Raw genomic sequence first — 23,956 nt, 5'->3', positions numbered from 1 at the left:
ATAAATTCATTCAGATGAATTTTAATGATTCTCTAGAGGAAAACTAGAGAATGACGCCTCCATTAAGAACTATACAGAACGATGTTAATGGACGTAAGGCCATTATTTTAAGAAAACAGATGTGAGAATGCATGAAAGATGCCAGATTTACCTCCCTACAGACCAAAATCCTCTGTCCCCAGAATAGGTGCAGCTTGGGCGAGGTAGCAGAATGCTCTGCAATGGAGCGCTCAAGCATATGAGGGAGTAGCTTGGTTTTGCAGCTCTGTAGATAAGAGGGGAGTTTAGTTTTCATGCCCATTCACTTACTAGTTCCTCTCCTGAAGCTTCTGGAAAGGCGTGTCTGTTGTGGCTGACTCAACAGCTGGACTGAGATAGTGAACTTGTTTCATGTAAGTAGACAGCGATGGCCTTTCGGTAGGTTTTTCAGTCACTGACAACTTGATCTAGCCTTTTCGATCAGGTTACTTGAAGGTGGCTCTGCTCCTACTCCCAGTTGCCTAGGTCTGTGCATGTGCTTTATTTATTTTTTATTGAAGTTAGAACAGTTGTAAAAGAAATTGGAAATTTGTAAACCTCAGTCAGAATAAAAGAATCTAGCAAAGGTGTCATAAGAAATAAAGCTTATTTCTTCCTTCCTGGGGGCTAGAAACGCCAACACCTTGTACCCATGTGTTCCAGCCAGCTGTCCACTTGCGTCTTTCCGTGCTCACCCTGACTGGGAGACGCCTTGCTGTTGTGGAGCGTGTTCCCAGTGGAGGCCATGTACAAAGGATCTCACCTGCGGCAGTGTGTTGAGCCCTGTGTAAACCCAAACCACACTGCAGGCTACAAATAAACAGGCTGCAGGTTGCATGCAGCCCGTGGGCCACGAGTAACCCTGTTCTATTTAATTATAGCCGAGTTAGTCTGTAACAGGAAAAACTTTAAAAACAACAAATAGTCTGGTGGCACCTTAAAGACCAACAAAACATGTAGATGGTATCATGAGCTTTTGTGAGTGAAACCCACTCTGAGGAGTCATCTGAGGAAGTGAGTTGCACCCACGAAAGCTCATGATATCATAAGAAATAAAGTTCTACAAAACTTGGTCACTAACCTGTAATATCTTCATATGGGTTCCTGTCTCGCTCCCTGCTGGAACCTTTGGATGCCTGAAGTGTCTCCCACACATCTGGGTTGGTTTTTGTCACCGAACGCCATAGTTTTGGTGACCAATGCAGTGTAAACTGCTGCAAAGTAGCTGAATACGTGTGGCACACTTGAGTGCAGTCCCTGTGTTATTTTCAAGTCAAATCCTGTTCTGGCTTGTACTCCTAAGGAGCAGAGATGCTGATAGATGTGAAGTGGGGTGGATGGTGGGCGCTGCAGAATTTGGGTTCTGGCTGTTTCCTGGGTTGAAAGATTGTCTTCCCACATGCTAGTCAGCATAGTAGCTGTTACCTCTCCGAAGTAATTGGTAGAATTCTAAGGCGCAATCCTGTTCTTCTGCCTTGTGGACGTGAGGGGAAAAAGCTTTTACTCTCTTTTTGTTTTGTTTTGTTTGGGAAACACTTGGACAAGAGGAAGTGACTATGGCCTTGACCCTTTGACATGCTGGGTGACATCAACTGCAGTGGCAGTTAGGGACAGTCAGTATCTTATGGGATTAGGCCCTACGTTTGCATTACAAAGCTCTGACTGACTGTGAGGTTGCGTTATGTCTTTAGGAAGCATGAAGCAAAGTGGCTGCAGTGATTCAGGCAGCTTCGCCTTTCTTGCTTAGGGTCTTGATAGCCTTTAGTCAGCTTTGGTTTCGTGGCTCTAGTGTGATAGCTATTTGGTGCTACATACAAAACGCCCAGATAGACCAGGCCCAGGCAAAATATGGTCCGTGGGCCGAATCTGGCCTGCTAAGCCACCAGATTCAGCCACAGATGCAGTGGGCTGCCCCAGGCAGGCTCCGCTGCTTGCCCTGCACACCTCTCAGGAAAGTGATTGTGATCCTGGAGTGGGAGGGAAGGCTTCAGGTGCTGTCCCTGTCTCCAGCACAATCTTACTGGCTGGTTTTTGTTTGAATAACAGGCAGCATGCAAAGCACAATACTGCCTCCCCTTCAGCTCAGTTATTCACAGAAGAACATGGCCCTGCAGCCTGTGCAAGCACGGAGCAGACAGGCAGGCTGGCTGGCTGAGAATTGTTTTAAGCTCTACAAGCATTTAGCTCGGCAGGCAGGCAGGCTGGTTGGGCTGCTGGCTGGTAAGTCTCCTGGCCAGAGCTTGCCTCCGGCACCCAGCCCCTCGCTTCCTCAGCCTTCTGCCCCCCTCAGCATACCCAAGCCCTCTGCCCCCCTCCTGCACCCATATCCCCTCCCAGTTCCGGCACCCCAATCCCGTGCTCAGATCACAATCCCCTCCTACCCTAGGTCACAACCCAAATCCCTGCACCCCAGTCCCCCATCACAACTGCCTTCATCACTTAAACTCCCTCCCAGACCCCACTCTCTCTCCTGCACCCCAGTCTCTTTCCTCAAGTTCCATTCTGTACCCAGCCTCCATCCCAGCCCCTGCACCTTCTCCATTAATATCATGGAAGATTGTGGCCCTCTACCACTTTCTAAAATCTTAGGCTGCATCTAGACTGGCAAGTTTTTCCGCAAAAGCAGCTGCTGTCTACACTGGCCACTTGAATTTCTGCAAGAACACTGACTTCCTACTGTCTGAAATCAGTGCTTCTTGCGGAAATGCTATGCTGCTCCCGTTCGGGCAAAAGTCCTTTTGCGCAAAGGTTTTGCGCAAAAGGGCCAGTGTAGACAGCTCAGATTTGTTTTGCGCAAAAAAGCCCCGATTGCGAAAATGGCGATCGGGGCTTTTTTGTGGAAAAGCGCGTCTAGATTGGCACGGATGCTTTTCCGCAAAAAGTGCTTCTGCGGAAAAGCGTCTGTGCTAATCTAGACGCTCTTTTCTGCAAATGCTTTTAACGGAAAACTTTTCTGTTAAAAGCATTTGCAGAAAATGATGCCAGTCTAGACGTAGCCTTAGAGTAGCCCCCCTGTCAAAAATGATTGCCTCCCCTGAGTTAGATTATCAAAATTGTACACACAGCCCACTTTTCAAGAAATCAGGTTTTAAACAGAAGGTCAGATCTACTTGAGAAATGTCTTCATTTGAGACCGTAAGGGAGAATTGAAAAGATCACTTTCTTTTGTTGTCAAATTGCATTTTTAGGCATTTTTAAAAACATTTTCCTATGACTGTTTTTCTGGAAAAATGCCAGCAATTACAGCTGAATGACTTATGTATGTAAATCTACAGTCGCCAAAGAGTTAATTTTTATCATGCCTATTTCTGTTAAATTAAGCCCTTTTAAGGAAACACTTTCCCACTGTATACACACAAACTAGTATTAGAGCATGTTGCTCAAATGGGCTTTAATTTGCCTCCCTTTTAGTTTCACATATCCAAACAAACATTCTTCCTGAGATCAGACTATACAGGCATATTTTCATTGTTGTTTTAAATAAGAGCAGAGGGTTCAAAAGATCAGATAATTTATTTAGAAGTTACTAGTTGCTATGGGTTGAACTTCACTTTCTTTACACTTTCTTTTTCCTGAGGGCATAATTAGCTCAAAAGAGGTAAAAAAACAGTACTAGTGATTCAGAATGAAGCTGCTCCTTCAAAACTTAGTTGCAGAACACAAATTTGCCTTTGAACTGTGTCTCTTTAGACAGTCTTAAGAATCATTCATTTTATTTTTTTCACCTTTCAGACAAATTTATCTTGTTTGGTGTCAGTGAGTTGAATATTGATTCAAGAATCAGGCTTTATTTTAGCACTGGATTTTGCACCAGTTAAATTTACTGTTACACTCAGGTTGTACAGATAGAATTTTGTAGCTGGACATTTACTGATTAGTTTAATAAGGGCATTTTTCAGTAGTTTCTTCTATAAAAAGCTATCATCAGTTTTATACAGTGAGGATATGTTAATTCCTTCTCCCTCTTCAGTGTTAAATCTTGCATAAAGTTCATATGCAGGGTAAGCTGTTCAAATACTTTCAAATAACAAATATAACTTGAGAGAGAGTCTTAGCAATACATCAGTTTTTTTCATAATGGCCCATGGACCCACTCCGAGAAAGCTGCTAACTGGCCGCTCCGGTTTGTTTATTTACCGGCTCTGAATCCATAGAGCCTCATGGCTCCCATTGGCTCCGGTTGAAATGCCATGCAGAGCCCTGGGTCAACTGGCTCCACGAGGCATTCCCCAGAACCCGGGATCAGCTGGGACTCCCCTGCTGATCCTGGGCTCTGCGTGTTTTGAAATGCCGCGCTGGAGGCCGGTGTGAGCAGGGGAGTCCCTAGCTAATCCCAGGTTCCATGGAAATACCGTGTGGCATTTCAAAATGGCAGCGCTGCGTGGAGCCCAGTATCAGCTGGGGACTCCCCAGCTGACTCCTAGTTTCGTGGAAATGCTGCAGGGAGCCCAAGATCATCTTGGGAGTCCATAGCTGATCCCGGGCTTCCCGCGGCGCTGCTGCTTTGAAACGGCACGGCGGCGTTTCAAAGGGGCAGCACCACATAGCTGATCCCGGGCTCTGTGTGGCACTGCCCCCTTTAAAACATTACCTTGGCATTTCAAAGGGGCAGAGCTGCATGGAGTCTGGGGTCAGTTGTGCATGACGCTTCCTCTTTGAAACGCCGAGGCAGTGTTTCAAAGGGGGAGTGCCACACAGAGCCCGGGATCAGCTGTGTGGCACTGCTGCTTTGAAGTACCCCCCTCCCTTCTTTGCTGCCTCTATCTGATAGAGGCAGTGGGGAAGTGGGTGGAATCGACTAGTCGACTCGACTGTCCGATAAGCATTAAGTCGACTAGTCCTTAACATTCTTAGTGGATCCGCAGACCACTTTGAGAAACACTGATATATGTCTATTTCAAGAATTTGACTATGGGTATTCTGTTTACAGTCATATTACTTGTAGCATTAGATTCATTTATTTAGGCAGACATGAAATGAACTGAAGATAGAAATTAACCGTTGATGTTACTTTGTTTGCCAGAACAAACAATATGTAGCTAGAGCTAAGATGTGGCTTACAATGTAACTCCTTTAGTTGCTTATGTTTTTTCTGAACAGTTCCTTCTCAGTTGAAATTTGGTATGCTTAGTCTTAAGGTGGGTTTTTGTGTGCAGAAAAGCTTACCTTTAATGATTTGTAATTGTTGGGGGCTCAATTCAGATGAGCAGGTAAACTTAGGTGTGGCTTTAGCTTTATAGCACCCTTAAATTAAGGTTATGATCAGAAGAGAGTGACTGTTAAGTCCCTTTTTGAATCAACACATCTGTTCCTTGTGTGTAATCCAGGTCAGATCTGCTTATTTTACTAATGCAGAAAACATGGTGAACTTTTACATTATCTTGCTAGCTCTACTAAGTCAGCACAGCTGTGGCATAGGGAGTTATCTTCTGTTCTAATGAATCATTCATGGAATTTGAATTCTTTCTGATTTGCAGAATACTTATTGGTGATCAACACGTCCAGATGAACCCAGCTTGACATGCAGCTCCCACGGGGAGGGCTAGGGATTAGATAAATAATGATTTTTCTAGTAAGCGGACTTGTCTAGAAATGATTTTTTTTATTACTAAATGTGATCCCTCTTGTTGCCAGTTTTGAAGTCAGTATTAAGGAGGGTAGCTTAAGGTTCTCTTTACTGTGCTCTTCTTAAACAAGCAGCAATATAAATGTGAAAAAATGATGTTAAGGCTGAGAACCCAAGCGGGGCAACTCCAAATAAGGCTCCTTCCCTATCTGGGGTATGTCTACTTTGGGGTCATGGGGTGTGATTGCACATTCCTGAACTGGCTTTAATCTTGCTGGCTTGGGTACCAGAACAAAGAAGCTGCAGCAGCACGGGCTAGCTGCCTACGTAATAATCCAGCGTTCCAGGCAGGCTTGTATATAATCTTTGATTGCAGTGTTAGATATACCCTGTGTATAATTTGTAGTGACTGTGTTTCTTGGGTACTGCACAGTATATATTTAGCATAATGTGACTGAGGCAATGTTACTTACATACTTAAAAAGCAACCTGAGCCAAATTTCTATTGGCTGGAAGAATTGTTCTGAGGTCCTGTGGAATTATTCTGTGTTTACAGAATAATTCCATAGGATTGGAATAAAATGTTGAGCCTTAATAATATCCAGAATGTCATTACTTTCATGGGGCTTGATTTCTCAGCCTTGATGATGTTGCGTTTAATTATAACCTTAATTTCCTGTTTGTTAGCTGAATGGTAATGGAAGTGCCACATTGTTGGGAAGATCTATGGCAACAGCACTTGTACTTTGTTACCCTGTTCTCAAATATCAAAGAATCATCACATTATAGAAAATAGGTTTGTTGTTTAATGGGCCCTGGCAGAAGAGAAATCCAAGGGAACGCCATAGAAGAGAACTGGGTATAAGAAATAGCATGGGCAATTTCAGTCCTGTGAAATCTTTGGTTGCACTCTATTTCCCATAGGATGGCAAGGGAAAGTGCTTTGATCTAAGATTTTCTGCATGTGTGGGATGTGGGGTTACTGGTGTCTTGAAGAGTTCAGGGTCTATTTTCCAAGTGATCCTCACGCACAGTTGAGTCCAGACTCCTCAAAGTATTCAGAAGCTGTCATTATTGATTCCTATGCCCAGATTTTTCTAAAGGGTTCAATGCCCAGTTATTCTGAGCTGTATTGAACATCTGAGCTTGATGATGGTTTCTTAGCCTTTTGGAAACTTCTGGCCATAAAGGCTAACTGTGCTGTGAAGGTGATCCTGCATTCTGCATAGGCACTGTTGATCATTAGCTTAGGCAGCATAGTGTATCCCTTCATGGGTTACATACTTGAGGTCGTGTTTTCACCTTTCAGGCTAGGGGATGATACATGTATAAATTCTTGTGCATCAAGTTGAAAATAAAGCCCTTAAACTTTAGGGGGCGCTAGCAGTCTTCCAGCTGGTTTAAGTATTGGTAGGAAAAGTGCAGCTGCTAAAATGTATGTTAGAGAACAATAGCATTCAAATGTGGGCTATGGAAATGTTAACCATGAATTGTGAAAACAAAAGTATTCTTCCTCAAGTTCCTGTAAGCAGAAGAATTCAGTGATTTAAAACCACAAGGTGGTGTACCTGAAATTTACGTAGAATTTATGTATGTGTAAATAAAATATGGATATAATGTTAAACAAATAACACCCTAAGAGCAGGAGGTATTGCGGCTGAGCAGGGTCATGGTGTGGGAGCTGCTAAGAACTCATGTTCCCCCCAGTCTTCTCTTTTCTAAACTAAACAAACCCAATTCTTTCAACCTTCCTTCATAGGTCATGTTCTCTAGACCTTTAATCATTCTTGTTGATCTTCTCTGGACCCTCTCCAATTTTTCTACCTCTTTCTTGAAATGCGGTGCCCAGAAGTGAACACAGTACTCCAACTGAGGCCTAACCAGTGCAGAGTAGAGCGGAAGAATGACTTCTCTTGTCTTGCTCACAACACACCTGTTAATGCAGCCCAGAATCATGTTTGCTTTTTTTGCAACAGCTGACTCATATTCAGCGTGTGGTCCATTATAACCCCTAGATCCCTTTCTGCCGTACTCCTTCCTAGACAGTCGCTTCCCATTCTTTATGTGTGAAACTGATTGTTCCTTCCTAAGTGGAGCACTTTGCATTTGTCTTTATTAAACTTCATCCCATTTACCTCAGACCATTTCTCCAATTTGTCCAGAACATTTTGAATTATGACCCTATCCTCCAGAGCAGTCGCAACCCCTCCCAGCTTCGTATCATCTGCAAACTTAATACGTGCATTTTCTGTGCCAATATCTAAATCGTTGATGAAGATATTGAAGAGAGCCGGTCCCAAAACAGACCCCTGCGGAACCCCACTTGTTATACCTTTCCAGCAGGATTGTGAACCATTAATAACTACTCTCGGAGTACGGTTATCCAACCAGTTACGCACCCACCTTATAGTAGCCCCATCTAAGTTGTATTTGCTTAGTTTATTGATAAGAATATCATGCGAGACTGTATCAAACGCCTTACTAAAGTCTAGGTATACCACATCCACCACTTCTTCCTTATCCACAAGACTCGTTATCCTATCAAAGAAAGCTAATCGATTGGTTTGACATGATTTATTCTTTACAAATCCATGCTGGCTGTTCCCTATCACAGGAGGGAGAAAAATTGTTCTGCTTAGCCTCTGAGGATAGGACAAGAAGAAATGGGCTTAAACTGCAGTGAGGGAGGTTTAGGTTGGACATTAGGAAAAACTTCCTAACTGTCAGGGTGGTGAAATACTGGAATAAGTTGCCCAGGGAGGTTGTGGAATCTCCATCTCTGTAGATATTTAAGAGGAGGTTAGACAGACATCTATCAAGGATGGTCTAGGCAGCACTGGGTCCTGCCATGAGAGCAGGGGACTGGACTCGATGACTTCTCGAGGTCCCTTCCAGTTCTAGTGTTCTATGATAAGGGTAAGTTTTCATTGATAGAATGATAAATACACAAAAGCTCCTGTTACCAGTGGTCACCGTATCACATCACCCCATGGCAAATGTTGCCTTCTGACTTCTTTGTACTCATCCTGAAAAGAAACTTGCACAACACCTTCCAAAGAGGAACCTGGGAACTTAAATTTATATCTTTGCTAGATGCTAAAAATCAGAGTCTTAATAAGAGTACTGGAGTTATGGCTTATTATAACAGTGTGTAATGGGCCACTTCACTTTGAATGGTCCTATACAATACTGTTTGTGTTATCTACTTATGCTAAACAATCTGTTCCACCCTCAATTTAGCTATGATGCTGGGAGTACCTTTCAAGACCGTTGTTAATGGTAAGAACAGACTGCAATAGCTCTGTGAATGGTCCCACTTACCACTTGTTCTGTCTACACCTGCATAAAACATGAGGTTTTTTTAAACTAGTTAACAGATGAAAACACTGAAGTGGTATTTGTAGCAGTCTGTTTGTTAAGCAGACACTGATAGGAAACTGTGCTCTGATATATAGGTTGTTTTATGTGCTCCGTTACTTTGGCAATTTTGAAATGTAAAGGTGGATCTGGGCTTTAATTAAAATAAATAAAAAAACCTGGTCTACTTGGACACTGAAATTTGAGTAATTTGCCAGATATTTTATGATCAATAAATTAAGGTAGAGTCGGGAGTGTTTTTGCAGCTACTGGTAGTTCATGGTTGTCAGTTTCCCACTCTGTTTTCTGACACGTGGATATGCATATTTGCTTGTGTCTGATACACATAGCTTGAGCGCTTGTATTTACTGTCAAGTTTTTACAAATTGTTGAAAATGCAAAAATAAGTTTTTGATATTCACAGAAGATGGTAAATGCTTAAAACAATGTTTTAACCGTTTGGTTGGGAGGAGAAGAATCACAAGTGTTCAGCTTTGTCTACATTGGCAACTGAGGGACAAAGATTTTGTCATTCATGGGAATTTAAAGAGCATCCCTCCCCTTCCCCAATGGCCTTGGCAAGCGCGAGGATATATCTACACAATGTGGCTTTTAGTGACAAGACTGTGCTGTGTTCTCACAGCCCTGTTGCTAAAAGTCAGCACGCACGGCTGCTGTTGGCACTTTGGTCAAGGAGGTGGCTTTGCTTTGTTGGCAGCAGAGTGCTCCTCTTGACAAAGCAGTGTTTACATTTTCACTCACTGCAGCAAAATTGGCTGTTCATGTTCTTATTGTTTGTAAAGCGCCCATGAACAACATTTGTCTAGGGATGCAATAGTGTAGTCAATTAATCCTTTAACCTATAACCTTATATTTATCAGTTAACGCTATAGACGTCACACATCCCTGCCTCCCCCCAGTACGTTTTTTAGCAGGCTGGCCAGCAGTCTAGCTCAGTCCTGGCTTCTGCGGTGTCTGGGACCTACCCTTGCTGTGTCTCTGCATTTAACGTGTATTAGAAGCTGGGTGGGCAGGCAGCCTGGCTGAGTTCTGGCTTGTACCGGGTCCGGGAGCTCAGAGCACTCCCGGACAGGAGCTGCTGCCACTCTGCGCTGTTGCCTTTGTACCAGAGGCTACAGTGCAGGGACAGTCAGCCAGTCCGCGAGGGGTGCTGGTTTTTAAACTGGTTTCCCTCGCAGACCAGCTCTCGCCTATCACCCCACGTTGCTGCCTCTGATACAGAGGCAGGAGCATGGAGTGGCAGGCGTCTCCTCTGGCTGGAGCGCACTGGCTGCCAGCCCCTCCCCCGGGGATCATAGTATAGTTGAGTAACTGATAAAAATTCTTGAAGTTAATCGACTGTTTAGTTGGACATTTAACATCCCTGGTGTTGTTGATAAAGTGCAAGTGTTTACCTAACCCTAGATGTAAACAATGCTTTATCAGCAGGCGTGCTCTCCTCCACAATGAAATGCTGCTCATGTCACTGGGGATGAGGCAGAAGATTTTTATCGGTAACAGTGTTGACAAAGGGTTTTCACTGCCTGACTTTCAGCGGCACGGCCAGCCGTGTTGCTAAAAGCTGTCATGTAGAAAAAAACCACAGGCTGCAATTGTTTCGAGTCAGGGTCTAGTCCTGCAACTCGTTCTCATGCAAACATTCTTTGCCAATGGCATTAATGGTAAGGGAGGATTTCAGGATCCTGAAAGCTTCTTGCCTCACAAGTCCATTTTTAAAGCACTCCTCTCCCCAACCCTCATACTTTAAAACTGGTGTAAAAGGTAGGCTTTGTGGTGATTGTGTCTTGGCCCCGTCACGAGTTACTGGTCAGGACTCAGAACAAAACCCCAGAGTGTTTATTGTTTAATAGCCACCAGTGGTCTGACGCCCTAGCTGTCCAGCTACCAGCTACTCCTCATATTTTTGCATCAAATACGAATTTAATTCTAGCAGTTTCCTTTCAGCCTGGGTTTTGTGATCTTCCCTTCCCTTCATGTCCCTTGGTTTCTCTGCCAAGAAAGCTTTGCCAAGTACCCCTGTTGTGTGATAGCTCAAGCAAAGAAATTGCATTATGGCCTTTAAGGACTATCATGATGTTACAGCGAATTACTGTTGTATTGCTTACTTATTACGTTGCAAACCTTTTACCCTCCACCTTTGCATTGTGGGAGGGAATGGGAAATGTTGTTCCTGTGAACATTCTCCTAATGAGTGTCAGGTTTCATAGGCAGCATTCACTTCAAACCAGAGTGTTTATTTAAAGACTGTCTAGTAGAACCACACATCCAATATATTGGATGTTTATATCCCTGTTCACAGCAGCCCTCTCGGAATTTGTCTGATTTTTCACACTCACTGCAACAGTGATTTTTGCTTTCACCAAAGCTTGCCATGAGTTCCTTATTGGGGGAGTGGCTAACTTTTCTCTTGCACCTCCTGATGATTGCAGCTGTTGGTTTAGTTTAGTCCGTCATGGTTAAATCCTTCATTTCACATCCCTGTATCTTTGCAATGATCCTCCATTGTGATGTTCCCTAAATTTCTGTGCTATTTAGGGCTGGTCTGCACTAAATAGTTGTATAACTATATTGATTAGGGGTATTTGTGATGGTTCCCTCCATGCTTTATGGAAATGGGCTTATGAATATAAATATGCATAACTTGAAGGTGCTTTAGACAAAATGCCTCATGTGGCCTATCAGTTTTTATGTTACAAACTGCTGAATCTGTATATCCTATTTTGGTGCAAATATCATTCTTGGGTATGAATTGTGGTTTCATTTTTTGACTAGGGACACCCCGCCGTTGACAGCTGTAATGTAACTTCTGTCTCTTCTTTTAAGAGTCTGGCTGTCAGAAAAGTTCATTACCAAATGTTCTTTTTATCATCATAATATTATAGCCAAAGGACACCCATTACTCTCAAAAGCTGACCTGAAGGCTATAATTCATGTCTTGTATAACACTCAGGCTTGATTGCTGAAATTCACTGTTTGGCAAGTTCTAGTTTTTTTCATAATTCATTAGCTAGAGAAGGTACGAAGTCCCAGTTTTGAAGTCCTTGTGTTCTCAGTATTTGTTTTTTATTTGATTACGCACCTGCTTATGATGCTTGACTTGAATGAATATGTGGTCATTAAGGATGTGTTGATGAGTACTTCTTTTGAGCAATGGTATGGTCATAAATCCAAATAGTTGTGATCAGAGAAGAGGGCTGTCCACAAAACACTTTTTAAAAATGTGGTGTGTATTGAAGTTACACTTCCAGCTTAAGCCTATATCTCGCGTTAAATTTCTTGGAAAGATGTGAAACTTAACATTTCTTTGCTAGAATCGTGAAACTACTAGCAAAGAGAGTTGAATATATTCAGAATGTCCTTTGGAATATTTGCGCACAGACATGCCATGAGGGCTTTTAGATGAGATCAGTAGCTGGATTTAATTGAGACAACCCTTGTAAGCATAGCATATAGGAAAGAAGATCAATAGTTACCACAGAACCAAAAAAGTATAGCAGTGAAGGTGACCTTGGCACAGCTGATGGATAAAGTGTCTTGTCTAGCCTGGACTACTGACAGGTTCCTTATAATTGAATCATAGAGCTGGAAGAGACCTTAGGAGGTCATCAAGTCCAGCCCCCTGCCCAAGGCAGGACCAATCCCAACTAAATCAACCCAGCCAGGGCTTTGTCAAGCCGAGACTTAAAAACCTCTAGGGATGGAGATTCCACCACCTCCCTAGGTAACCCATCCCAGTGCTTCACCACCCTCCTAGTGAAATAGTTTTTCCTAATATCCAACCTAGACCTCTCCCACTGTAACTTGAGACCATTTCTCCTTGTTTTGCCATCCATCACTAATGTGAACAGCCTCTCTCCATCCTCTTTGGAACATCCCTTCAGGAAGTTGAAGGCTGCTATCAAATCTCCCCTCACTCTTCGCTTCTGCAGACTAAACAAACCCAAATCCCTCAGTCTCTCCTCATAGGTCATGCGCTCCAGCCCCCTAATCATTTTAATAGCCCTCCTCTGGACCCTCTCCAATGCATCCACATCCTTTTTGTAATGGGGGGCCCAGAACTGGACACAATAGTCCAGATGTGGCCTCACAATAGTCCAGATAGAGCCGAATAATGGGGAATAATTACTTCTCTGGATCTGCTGGCAATGCTGCTCCTAATGCACCCTAATATGCCATTAGCCTTCTTGGCTACAAGGGCGCACTGTTGACTCCTATCCAGCTTCTCATCCATTGTAATCACCAGGTCCTTTTCTGCAGAACTGCTACTTAGCTAGTCGGTCCCCAGCCTGTACCAATGCTTGGGATTCTTCTGTCCCAAGTGCAGGACTCTACACTTGTCCTTGTTGAACTTCATCAGATTTCTTTTGGCTCAATCCTCTAATCTGTCTAGGTCACTCTGGACCCTGTCCCTGCCCTCCAGCATATCTACCTCTCCCCCTAGCTTTATGTATGGTTCAGACAGCAGACACACAACATAATGCGAAAGAAGAGCCTGATTTTGAGTCTAATCCTTTGCACACACAGAAAATGCTACTGTATCCTGGATTGTTTAATCATGAGTATGCACCATCCTTTGTGCTCCCTTCTTCAGTGATACTTAGGTGGCTTGCTGCCAGGATTAGCAGACCGAATGGGAAGTAGATAAATGGGCCTTAGAGAAATCGGAGGAATGATTTTACTAATTTATATGGCCATATTGAGCTTTTAAACTTTAGCCCTTAACCTGCAGGGGCGTGTGCTTAATTTGTTTTATGACGTAGCCATTGTAGGGGATTCAAGGGCTATTAAGTAATGGCAAGGTGGGTAATTGTCACCAAACTTTCCAAAGAACACAACAGATGAAGAGCCAAGTGAATTGCTTTTAAACACTTCAGCAGATCTCAGTGCTGTGTCTTCCAATAGTATAATTCCTGGCACAGGCCAACTAGATGTCAGAGAGTTTTCATCACTAAAGTTGGCTGAGAGCTTCAACTCCTCATATATGTGGAGCAAAACCGTAGGAGGTGCTGAGCATGTGCAGTTCTCATGACCTTTGTTGGAGGTTTGCAGATATGCAGCTTAGTGCAATTGGCAGAAGTGGCCTTTACTCAAGGGAATTAAGCATTGTAGGTTCAGGAACCCAAGGTCTCAACATCTCTTCAGCTCAATCTCATTTTTCCATTACTGAACTGGTAAATTGAGGATTTGGGCAGGTGTGGTTTTTGTTTTCAGTAAAACTTCAATATTTTAGTATTTTTTTTAAAAGTGCATCCATTGCTATAGTCTGAAAATAAACAAATCTCTCCTGAAACTGTCAGTGGAGGCGTACCTGAAAGCTGTTCTAATGTCCCTTCTCAGTCTTCTCTTTTCCAAACTAAACAAAACCAGTTCTTTCCCTCATAGCTCATGTTTTCTAAATATTTAATCATTTTGTTCCTCTTCTTTGGACCTGCAATTTGTCCACATCTTTCCTGAAATGTGGTGCCCAGACCTGGACACAATACTCAAGAAGAGGCCTAATCAGCGCAGTGTAGAATGGAAGAATTACTGCTTGTGTCATGTCACCTCCACCGTCTTAATACCTTTAATTGTTAGGGGTGGCTACTGGGGAGAGGCAGTGTGAATGCTCAGAGACTAGATGAATCTTGTGTGCCAATTAATACAGCTTAACATCGATGGAACTAATCCTTCCCTTTTTTCTGTTCAGGTTACAAACTGATTGGAAGCCATTCTGGTGTGAAGCTGTGTCGGTGGACAAAGGTACCTTTTTATTTTTTAAAGGTTTTCCAAAATTAACAGAACCTCACCTCTGATTTAGGTCTCTAGATGCTTACCTTCTCTGTCCAAAATTACAGTTTTAAAATATATTACCTGTAAGAAAATATAAGCTGTCTACTGTGGACTGTAATGTTACAAAACTACAATATTGTCATTTTGCATTTTGACTACATCCCTGCTGCAAAGAGTGCAAAGATGACTTACGCCAAGAAGTTGGAGCCACTCTCTAGTACCATTTTCTGCAGCTTATTTCTGTTGTAGTTATAGTTAGGGATGTAAGAGAGTAGTCAAATAACTGACTACCCGATAAGCCTATCCCTATATCAGAGGCAGCAAGTGGGGGTAAGCAGGAGCCAGTGCTGGGGGGAGCTGGCTTAAAAGCTGTTTTCCCCCCAGCACTGTGTCCATGGTGGAGTGGAGGGGGGCAAGGGAGGCAGAGGCTCAGTGTGGGACTCGCTGTAAGCGGGGACTGACGTATTCCCTGCTTGCGGCGGGTCCTGACTGCTGTGGGCGCTGCCTTTTCAATGTAGGAAGAACTGGGCAGTCCTGGTTGGCGCCAGCTCGGGGGGGAGTTCCGGGGCGAGAAAAGCCCCATTCGTAAGTGCGGATCCGCGTAACTCGGGGACTGCCTGTACATTTAAATGGCAGAGCTGAAGCGGGGTTAGCTCCTGGGACTGGTGCAAACCGGGACTGCCGTATGAGTGGCTGAGTCTAGTTTTTACTAAAATGCCTGATGGAAAAGTGTCACACCCCAATATCTGCCCCTGTGAGTGGTTTAGAGATCACCCTGCGTTGCTGTCACCAATATTCTGTAAGGCATACTGATCCTGCTAGTGCTTTTGGTGACCACTCCATCGAGTGCAAAACTTGCTTTTAAGGTGTTCCTTCTGTGTTTTAACCTAATAGCAGGCAGTGATATACTTCAAGAAAAAGTTGTCAGACTTTGTCAGTGCTGCAAATGAGAGAGAAGCATAGAGAACTGATTTGTTTTCAAGTGCTGTCACTTCAAGGCAGCACTACCTTAAACCCATGTAACGTATGGAAATACAGTTTGGGAATAGGTAGGAGCAGTATGTAGTTATCCTCAAGTGTGTAGTGTAGATCTGGCCAAAGTTACCAGTTCCACAGTGGTAGTTTAGTTGATTTTAGTAGGTCTAATTTACACCAGTGGAAAGCAGAAGGAGGCTCAAAACAAGTGGTACAGTGCCTTTTCAATTAATTCAATGTATTTATGCTCTGCCGTATTACAAAAAGGAATTGGTGGGTACAAAAAATTGTAGTTCTGGGTATCTCATAATATCCATCTGCACTATCTGGCTCTTAGAAGATATGTGTCTTCTAAAGTCCGTACACGTGGCACTGGGCAGGGACTGTGTTTTTTGTTCAGTGCTATTCTGTACAGAACCAAGTAAGGATTCCAAGGACTCTTAGGTCTTATGGTAATAGAAATAGCAATTGAACACTTGTCTGAAGGCATGAGACACAATCCTCCTTTTAACCCTTTTCAGAAATCACTTGGTGCATAATTACATTGTAATGATTAAATGTGAACTGTATTTTCTTTTTCTCTGAAAGGGCAACACTTTAATTTGGATCTTTGGAGCTTTTATAGTAAAAGGGTTTAGTTGAAAAGTTAATCCATTCTATTCCTTTCCCCCTCTTGATAATGATAGTGATCCTTTTCCATTTGTGGTGGCGTTCTGATCTGTGTTGGATAAAAAACCAGGCAAACAATACACAGTCTCCGTCCCAAGCAATAGACACTCTCAATAGACTGCAAATTCCTCAGGGATCAATAGATGCTATATGCGCAGGATTAAGGACAGAATGCAGTTCTCCTGGAACAGACTTATGGTGTAAAAGAGTTTGTATTATATAAATTAGTATTGAGAAAGGAGCAGGTTTTTAGGAGAATTAAGTGGATATTTAATAAGGCAGCTTGTAAATTTATTTTTGTTACTATTTGTGGTATTTACAGCTAAATGACTTAATCTGTTATTAATAGTGAGTATTTTTGTAAGGCAAAAAGTTTTAATAATGTGGTGGTATATATTATGTAAGAAAAAGTGATGTTTAAGCTATAGCTTGGTTTGCTTCCTCCCATAAAGGAGAGTCAGATATTTTCTAGCACTGACAAAAACTTTTTATATAGGTTTGAATATAAATCACTGTAGTGTTCACTGATCTGGCTGTCATGAATGTTCTCAAATAGATGATACCCCTCGTCATTGTGACCTGCTGCATACAGTTAAGCTGGCTTGTGAAATGTGTCCATGTATGGATTTGAAAATTAAAGTAATTGATGATAGAAATTACAGCTCTGTTAGGGGAACAAATAACCATATCGCATTTTATATGGTAATATTTAAAAACAAAAATGACCCACAGTGTGAAGAAAAGCCTGTAAGGATGTTTGGACGTTGCTGTATTGCTGTTAATACAGCATCAGGGACTTAATCTCCATTCCAGTGTCTTGAGTCCATTGTGAGTACTTTGGCAAAAGGAAGATTAAATTAAGCAGCCTTAGTGATATTCATGTTATTGGGCTAATTAATTTCAGGTATAAGACTCTACAGGAGTCCGTTACATTGGCGTTGTCATGTTCATAGGTTGAAAAGCCATCAGGAACCATTGTGATAATCTAGTTCAATTTTCTGTATAATGTGAGTAAGAATTACGTTGAATTGATTTTCTTATGTCTTTTGTATGAAAGAAGCTGAAATGTGGCTGGATTTGTCAAATCATCTTGCTTTTTCTAGATTATTTTGCTTTTTGCATCATTTGGTTGCAAACTGTTAAACTTTTATGTTCCTTTCCCCCGTTTCTAGTCAATGCTGCGCGGGAGAGGAGGCTGCTACAAACACACCTTTTATGGCATTGAAAGTCACCGCTGCATGGAGACCACACCGAGCCTGGCTTGTGCAAACAAATGCGTGTTTTGCTGGAGGTACAGAACTGATGATGATGATAATTTACTTTGGGAAGTGTCATCCTGTCATTTGGTGCATTAATTGGTGTGTTTATAAACTCTTGTATTCTTCTCATGAGAGAGAGCCCTGCTTGCAATTCTGTGAACTCAGCAGACCTGGCTTTTTAAAGAAAGCAATAATTCAAATAATTAAATCTGATTTGCCATGTACTGGCAAACTTCTGAGTGCTGTGTACACACACTTAGGGTACGTCCACACAGTAGCATATACTTTGAAATAAAGTATGCCATTTGAGCAACACAAATTGCATAGCTTATTTCAAAGTAGCTTATTTTGAAATTTGACACTGTCTACACAGTGCTAATTTTGATATAAATCGCTATTTCGGTGTCTTCCTTAATCCTTGTGCAGTGAGGTTTGCAAGAAGCTGGAATAAGAAGCTTGTTATTTTGAATGTATTTTGAAATAATGGGCATGCTGTTAAGACGTGCAGAACGCTATTTTGGAATAACAGACGTTATCTCGAAATAGCACCGCTGTGTAGACGGACTCTTAGTAACACACAGCCTTGATCTTGCAACGGGACATGTGCTCTCGCATGGAGACCCAGCTGCAGGGTCGGTACCTCAATGCCCTTCTTAATACAATTGCAAATGGAAGGTTGAAGATGTGTCATTGCCAAAGGATACTAAATTTTGCCTCCACAGTAAAATATTAATATGATTTAATAATTCTCTTTAATTTTTAACCCATTTGTATGATTTAAAAAAATACATTTGAAAAATCCTTTGTAGTGTTTGAAAATTTGGTGGAAGGATTAATTCAGTGTATGCTCTTGCTGTTTTCAGTAGTGAGAATGGAAACAATTTCAAAAGCATCCTTGAGCTTCCAAAGCATTTTTCATCTGGAAAGATGACATTGAGGCTATGAAGAAGCCAGCCAAGAGAATGAACACACTGAGCTTTCCTTTATAGCTAGTTTTTTTTTTCTTAAAATATTAAGTTTATTGTAAAAAATACCAACCTCTAATTTGCCATCTTGGGACCTCATGTAGCTGAAAAAAGTGTCAGCTTCCACATGATGCAGGGTCACAAATGTTGAATAGGTTCATATATTTTATAGGGTCTCTCTTTTATGTGTGCGCACCAAAATACGAGTCCCAAGATGAATGGCCTCGTTAATACAGATTGGACCTCCCTGGTCTGCCATCCTCGGGACCTGAGCAGTCCTGAACCAGGGAGTTTGCCAGGCCAAAGGAGGCTGATGCTCCCCTGCTGGCCGCAGGCCCTGCTCCTGGGCTCTCATTCAGGCTGTGGGGCTTCTCGATGGTGCTGGTGGATCACAGGAGTTGTTTCACCAGCATCAATGTGGGATGGTCGGGAAAGGTGCAAGACGTGAGTCTGTTGGCACTCGTGGCTCTTCAGAAAGATGCATCCTAGAGCTTTTTTCCCAGTCTGGAAAATTAAAATTGGAGAGATGGTAATGCCAGTAGTGATCCTTGGTGACTCAGCTTACCCCTTGCTTCTGTTGCTCATAATGCTGTGCGCTGGCAGCCTGGACCACAGTGAGGAGCTACAGGCTAAGCAAATGAAGGTGATTGAAATGCACAAAAGAAGGTTTAGGAGTTTACTGACTAGGTTGGACCTCCGTGAACGCAATATTTCTTTGTGGAGCCAGCCTGCTGTATGCTTCATCCTGTTTGTGAGAGCAAGGGGAAAAGTGATCTGTCGGTGGGGTGCTGAGGTAGCGCCTACCAGAGAACTAGGAACTAGGGTGAGAAGGGAAGGTTGTTTTGCAAGGGATTGGTTGGGGGGGATCCTCTCCAGGCATGCCTCCATGTGCTCTATCATAGCCATTGGGGGGGGAAGGCATTCTCCTGGTGCTTCATTTGCAGTTCCTTGCATGCTCTCCTTTCCTCCTCATCCTGCTTCACTGCTCGCATCTCCTCCAGCAGTGTATTCCTCCACTCTATTTGCTCCCTAAACTTGTCCTCCCTTGTTTGTTTTTGCCCATGGATTTGTGCGTACGGGACAGCTGGTAGAGCCAGGGGAGTACCAGCAAGCTCCCTGCTGTTCCCGCTGTAACAAAAAGTTACAAGGGCACACATTACAGGAGATACGTTGTGGAGCCCAAAATCTAATCTGTTAACGTACAGTGAAGGACTGTCTAGAGACAATGGAGATGTGTTCTGTGCAAGGCCAATGTTATGCTTTTAAAGAGGTCACTGTACAGCAGGTACACAACAGAGTTCTCAAGGAAACATCTGGACTTACATGGTTTGGAGGCAGGCTTGGGTAAGGGGCTTGCCATGGCACAATCTTGTGGGCGGGAAGAGCAGCAGGGTCCGATCGTGTCAGTGGAGGCAGGGCAGCAGCACAAATGGCTTCTCTCATCTGTGTCCGCCATCCCCCACTTCCTGGGAGAGTGCTACTTTCCTATTCCAGGGGAGCCTGGTGGGAGGGGGAACCGGGTCCGGTCATGCCAGTGGGCAGAGTGGTGGCTCACAGGGGTTCCCTCATCTGTGTCCACCATCCCCCACTTCCTGGGAGAGCGCTGTGGGCGGGAGGGCAGGAATGAGGGGAGGGGGGCCATGCTGGCAGCAGCTACGAGCTTCCCCATCTTCATTCAGGTGGCCCTGCGGGATATCAGTCTTTGCCAAATCGCTAGGGAGCTGATGCTGACTGAATGTAGCCACAAACCTGGGCCTTGTGCTGTGGTGCTTTGTACTACAATGACACCAGACCACTCACGGCTGGTTTGGTGTGGGAAGGTGTCCTACCGTGGAGGACAGAACAAGGCAGCCTCCCCAGAAACCTTGTGAGAAGGATCAAAGAGCTCTCATATGAGAGCTTCATGGAGATATGCATGGAGATATCCAGCTCCATTTTCAGCTGTTCTGGGCCCTCCCTTCTCTGCACTTTGTAGGCACAGAGTGCACCACACACCACACCCCATTGCCGTAACCCACTTATAGCAAGGAAACAAATGTGAACTCCTCAGAAGTGCCCTCCCTGGGATGAGTGCCTGCCTGAGAGAGGCCCTGGCAGGAGGGGATTGTCTCCTAGGTTATAAAAAGTTCTTGGCTCTTGCCGCTTGGCCATTCTCCTCATCGTCGCCTCCACCTCTGCGTTGTTCTCCGCACTGCTCACGTGAGTGTCTTGGGAGGATTCCACGGCGTGGGAAGCTTGTTGGGTCCCCTCTTAGAATCACATGCAGTTGCTCACAGAAGTGGCATGTTTGTGGTGATCACTACATCTCTTTTGCATGTCTACACTCTGGGAACTGGAGTGCATGGAACTTGAACTCACGGAAGTTGTAGCCACACGTGCTGCTCAGGTGGGCTGCTTGCTCTGAGGTGTGCTCGCAACGCTGGCCACACAGGAAATGAAATTCAGACTTTCCCAGGGCTCTTCCTGTTCACCTGGAGAGCAGTAGAGTCGCAAATTCTGGCCAGAGCAGTCACAGTGGGGCAGTGTGAGATGCCTCCCGTTGACCTTCACAGCGCTGGGCCTACAGTACTGTAAATGCGACCATGCAAGCTTCAATTGCGTTACTCCTTGTGTAAAGCAGGAGTACTGAGACTTCAGCGGCCCTTAAAGTGGGAGGAATGGGCTTGGTAGTGTGGACTCGTTGTTTAGCCACATAAGGTCGATTTTCTAAATTCAACCTAAACTACTAGTGTAGACCAGGCCTCAGTATAAATAAAAACACTAAAGTGCAAATTAATTGAAAATCAGTTCAACTTTTTAACGTCTGCTCCATTAACTAATTCAGTACTGTGCAAACGATACTTAGTGTGAGTATTGTATCTCTCGAGCCCACAGAGTATTCATTTTCGTATTCTGCCTCTCTCAAGATTATCCTGTGAAAACAGCTGCATCCCAGAATGTCAGTTGCTCCCCCTATTTTGATAATCTGACAAGTTAATAATAGAAGTATTTTTAATAGCAGGCCTATTCAGGCCTATTTGATGTCATTTTTAAAAAAGGACTTTGAAGATAACTATTATGTAAATGCTAAATACGAGCGTTATGTCCTGGCCATCCTATTTAAATCCACACTTGAGCCATAATTGGTACTGTAATCCTAAATAGGCTCTCCTCACCTCATGATTTGAAAGGACATTGTGAACTTCATATGGCGTATTTAATGGGTGTTATTTTTCCACTGTGTTCTACAGTGTGTCAGAACCATTCTGTAGCTAGGAAGCAAATGTGTGTTGTGGCTTTTTTTGTTTTGTTTTGCCTTTTTTCTTTTCAAGACTTTAGTTTGTAATGGTGCAACTAGTTCTGCAATGGTAGCTGTGCCATTAGGAGCGATTTTTGACATGTGTGTAATTGTGTATCCATTCCCAACACAGATGGGGTGTATCATAAATGTAAAATAGAAAGCAATAAAACCAGCAAAATGGAGCTTTTTGGTACCTTGTGTTCAACTACCGAAAATGTAATAGCATTCCCCTCCAAAACAACCCAACTGCAGTATTTTCTATCAGCAGGATTTTGTGTCTTGAAATATGGAATGAAATCAGAGATGCCAAGGGACAGGCAATTTGAAAGTACAATAATTGGGACAAATTGCCATGTGCGACACCCGCCATAGGACTAACTTGTAGCTCCGTGGAGGCCGTTTGTCACTTTTAAAATAATGCTGGAAATGGAGTAGCACTAATGAACAGTTATGCTGGAAAACAGATTTAGTTAATGGTGACAGAGTGCAAGCAAATCATTTTCTAGAGGACTATGCTGGAAAAACATTCTCGTTTATTTGCTTTGGGTGACATGGTCTAATTAGTGAGCTCTTTGGTGTGAAAAGGAGGAATGTTTTTCACTTGTCAGGTGCAGTTAAAAACATGGATTCTGGTGCAAAAACCAAATATTTAGCAAATTTCAGTGATCTGTGGTCTTCTCTACCTCTTTCTGAGCAGTTTTTTTGGGGGAGCTAGGCACAGTCTCGGTAGCCCAGTGTTTAAGAGCTAGACAAAGACTTGGAAGACAAAGACGAGTTCAATGTATTGCCCAAGGTCATCCAGGGACTTTCTGGGGCAGCAAGTCACTTAGTCTCTGTGTGTCACTTCCTCATCTGTAAAATGGGGATAAGGACATTGCCCTGCCTCAAAGAGCTGTTATGGGATAGATACATTCAAGGTTGTTGTGAGGCACTCGGATTCTTTGGCAATAGGGCCATGGAAGTATCACAGGGGCTACGTCTACATTGGCCCCTATTCCGTAATAGAGATACTAATGTAGCACTTGGGAATAGGCAAATGCGTGGGGGATTTAAATATCCCCCACGGGATTTGCATTTTCATGGCTGCCGCTTTTTTCCGGCTTGTAGATAAGCCGGAGAAAAGCGCCAGTCTGGACGCAATCCTCCGGAAAAGAAGCTCTTTTCCGGAGGATCTCTTATTCCCACTTGAAAGTAGGAATAAGAGATCCTCCGAAATAGGGCTTTATTCCGGAGGATCGCGCCAGTCTGGACTCTTTTCTCCGGCTTATCTCCAAGCCGGAAAAAAGCAGCGGCCATGAAAATGCAAATGCCGCGGGGGATATTTAAATCCCCGCGCCTTTTCTTCTTCCAAAGTTCTACATTAGCATGCCTATTTCGTAATAGGCGGCCAGTGTAGACACAGCCAAGGAGTTAGCATAGTGCTCCTTCCACTTTCTGAACCTTTATCTAAAATCTCAATTGAATCTTGCAGCTGGAAAGCCTTTGCAATGAGCATGAAGTCGGTTTGGATTGCACAGCTATGCAAAGGGAAACTTGCAGAATACCTTCTCCATATACCTGCTTGCAAGCCAGTGCAATTCACAAACCGTGGCAAGCTCATTAAGAGACCTTACTGGCAAAGAGGTATTACAGTGTTACCTCTTTATAACCAGCAGTTACCATGTGTGCACTTGGACACTTGTAGGGCAGTGTGATGGGGTGGATGAGGCCCTGACGCCTTCTGCTGGAGGCCTTGCTGCACTTCACCTTAGGGAAAAGAGCAGAAGAGAGATCCTCCAAACAGGATAGAGTGGCCACAGCAGAGACAATCAATCAGGGCCCAGCAGGCCAATATAAAAGAAGCTGCTGGGCCAGGGCCTGCCAGTTCCTCACCTGGAGCTTGACCCAGCCAGATCTAGGCTCTGACTGGGAGGATAGCAGCACCTTGGTGAGCTCTGAGTGTGAGCTGAACATTAGATCTGGTTAAGACCCAGGTCCAGGAACTGAAGACTAGTCCCAAGTGGCTACAAATCTCTGCATAACCCATGACTGGGTGTTGAGAAACTGGGTCTCAAAGCTCTGATAGAGTGTGAGCGGG

General features: G+C 43.6%; 1 protein-coding gene across 1 annotated transcript in view; it reads left to right on the top strand.

Moving 5' to 3' along the window:
• Positions 1–23,956, top strand: part of LOC102458161 (S-adenosyl-L-methionine-dependent tRNA 4-demethylwyosine synthase TYW1) — a 191,664-nt gene that overhangs the window by 41,930 nt on the left and 125,778 nt on the right. The window contains exons 10-11 of the mRNA XM_075905103.2: positions 14,649–14,701; positions 17,548–17,666. Of these exons, the coding sequence (XP_075761218.2) occupies positions 14,649–14,701; positions 17,548–17,666 (172 nt within the window). The remainder of the gene's footprint in view (positions 1–14,648; positions 14,702–17,547; positions 17,667–23,956) is intronic.

The sequence above is a fragment of the Pelodiscus sinensis genome, chromosome 21 (genome assembly GCF_052426305.1).
Source record: "Pelodiscus sinensis isolate ZL-2025 chromosome 21, ASM5242630v1, whole genome shotgun sequence".
NCBI lineage: Eukaryota > Metazoa > Chordata > Testudines > Trionychidae > Pelodiscus > Pelodiscus sinensis.
Note: the sequence above shows the minus strand (reverse complement) of the source record. Positions and strands in the feature narration are given on the sequence as shown.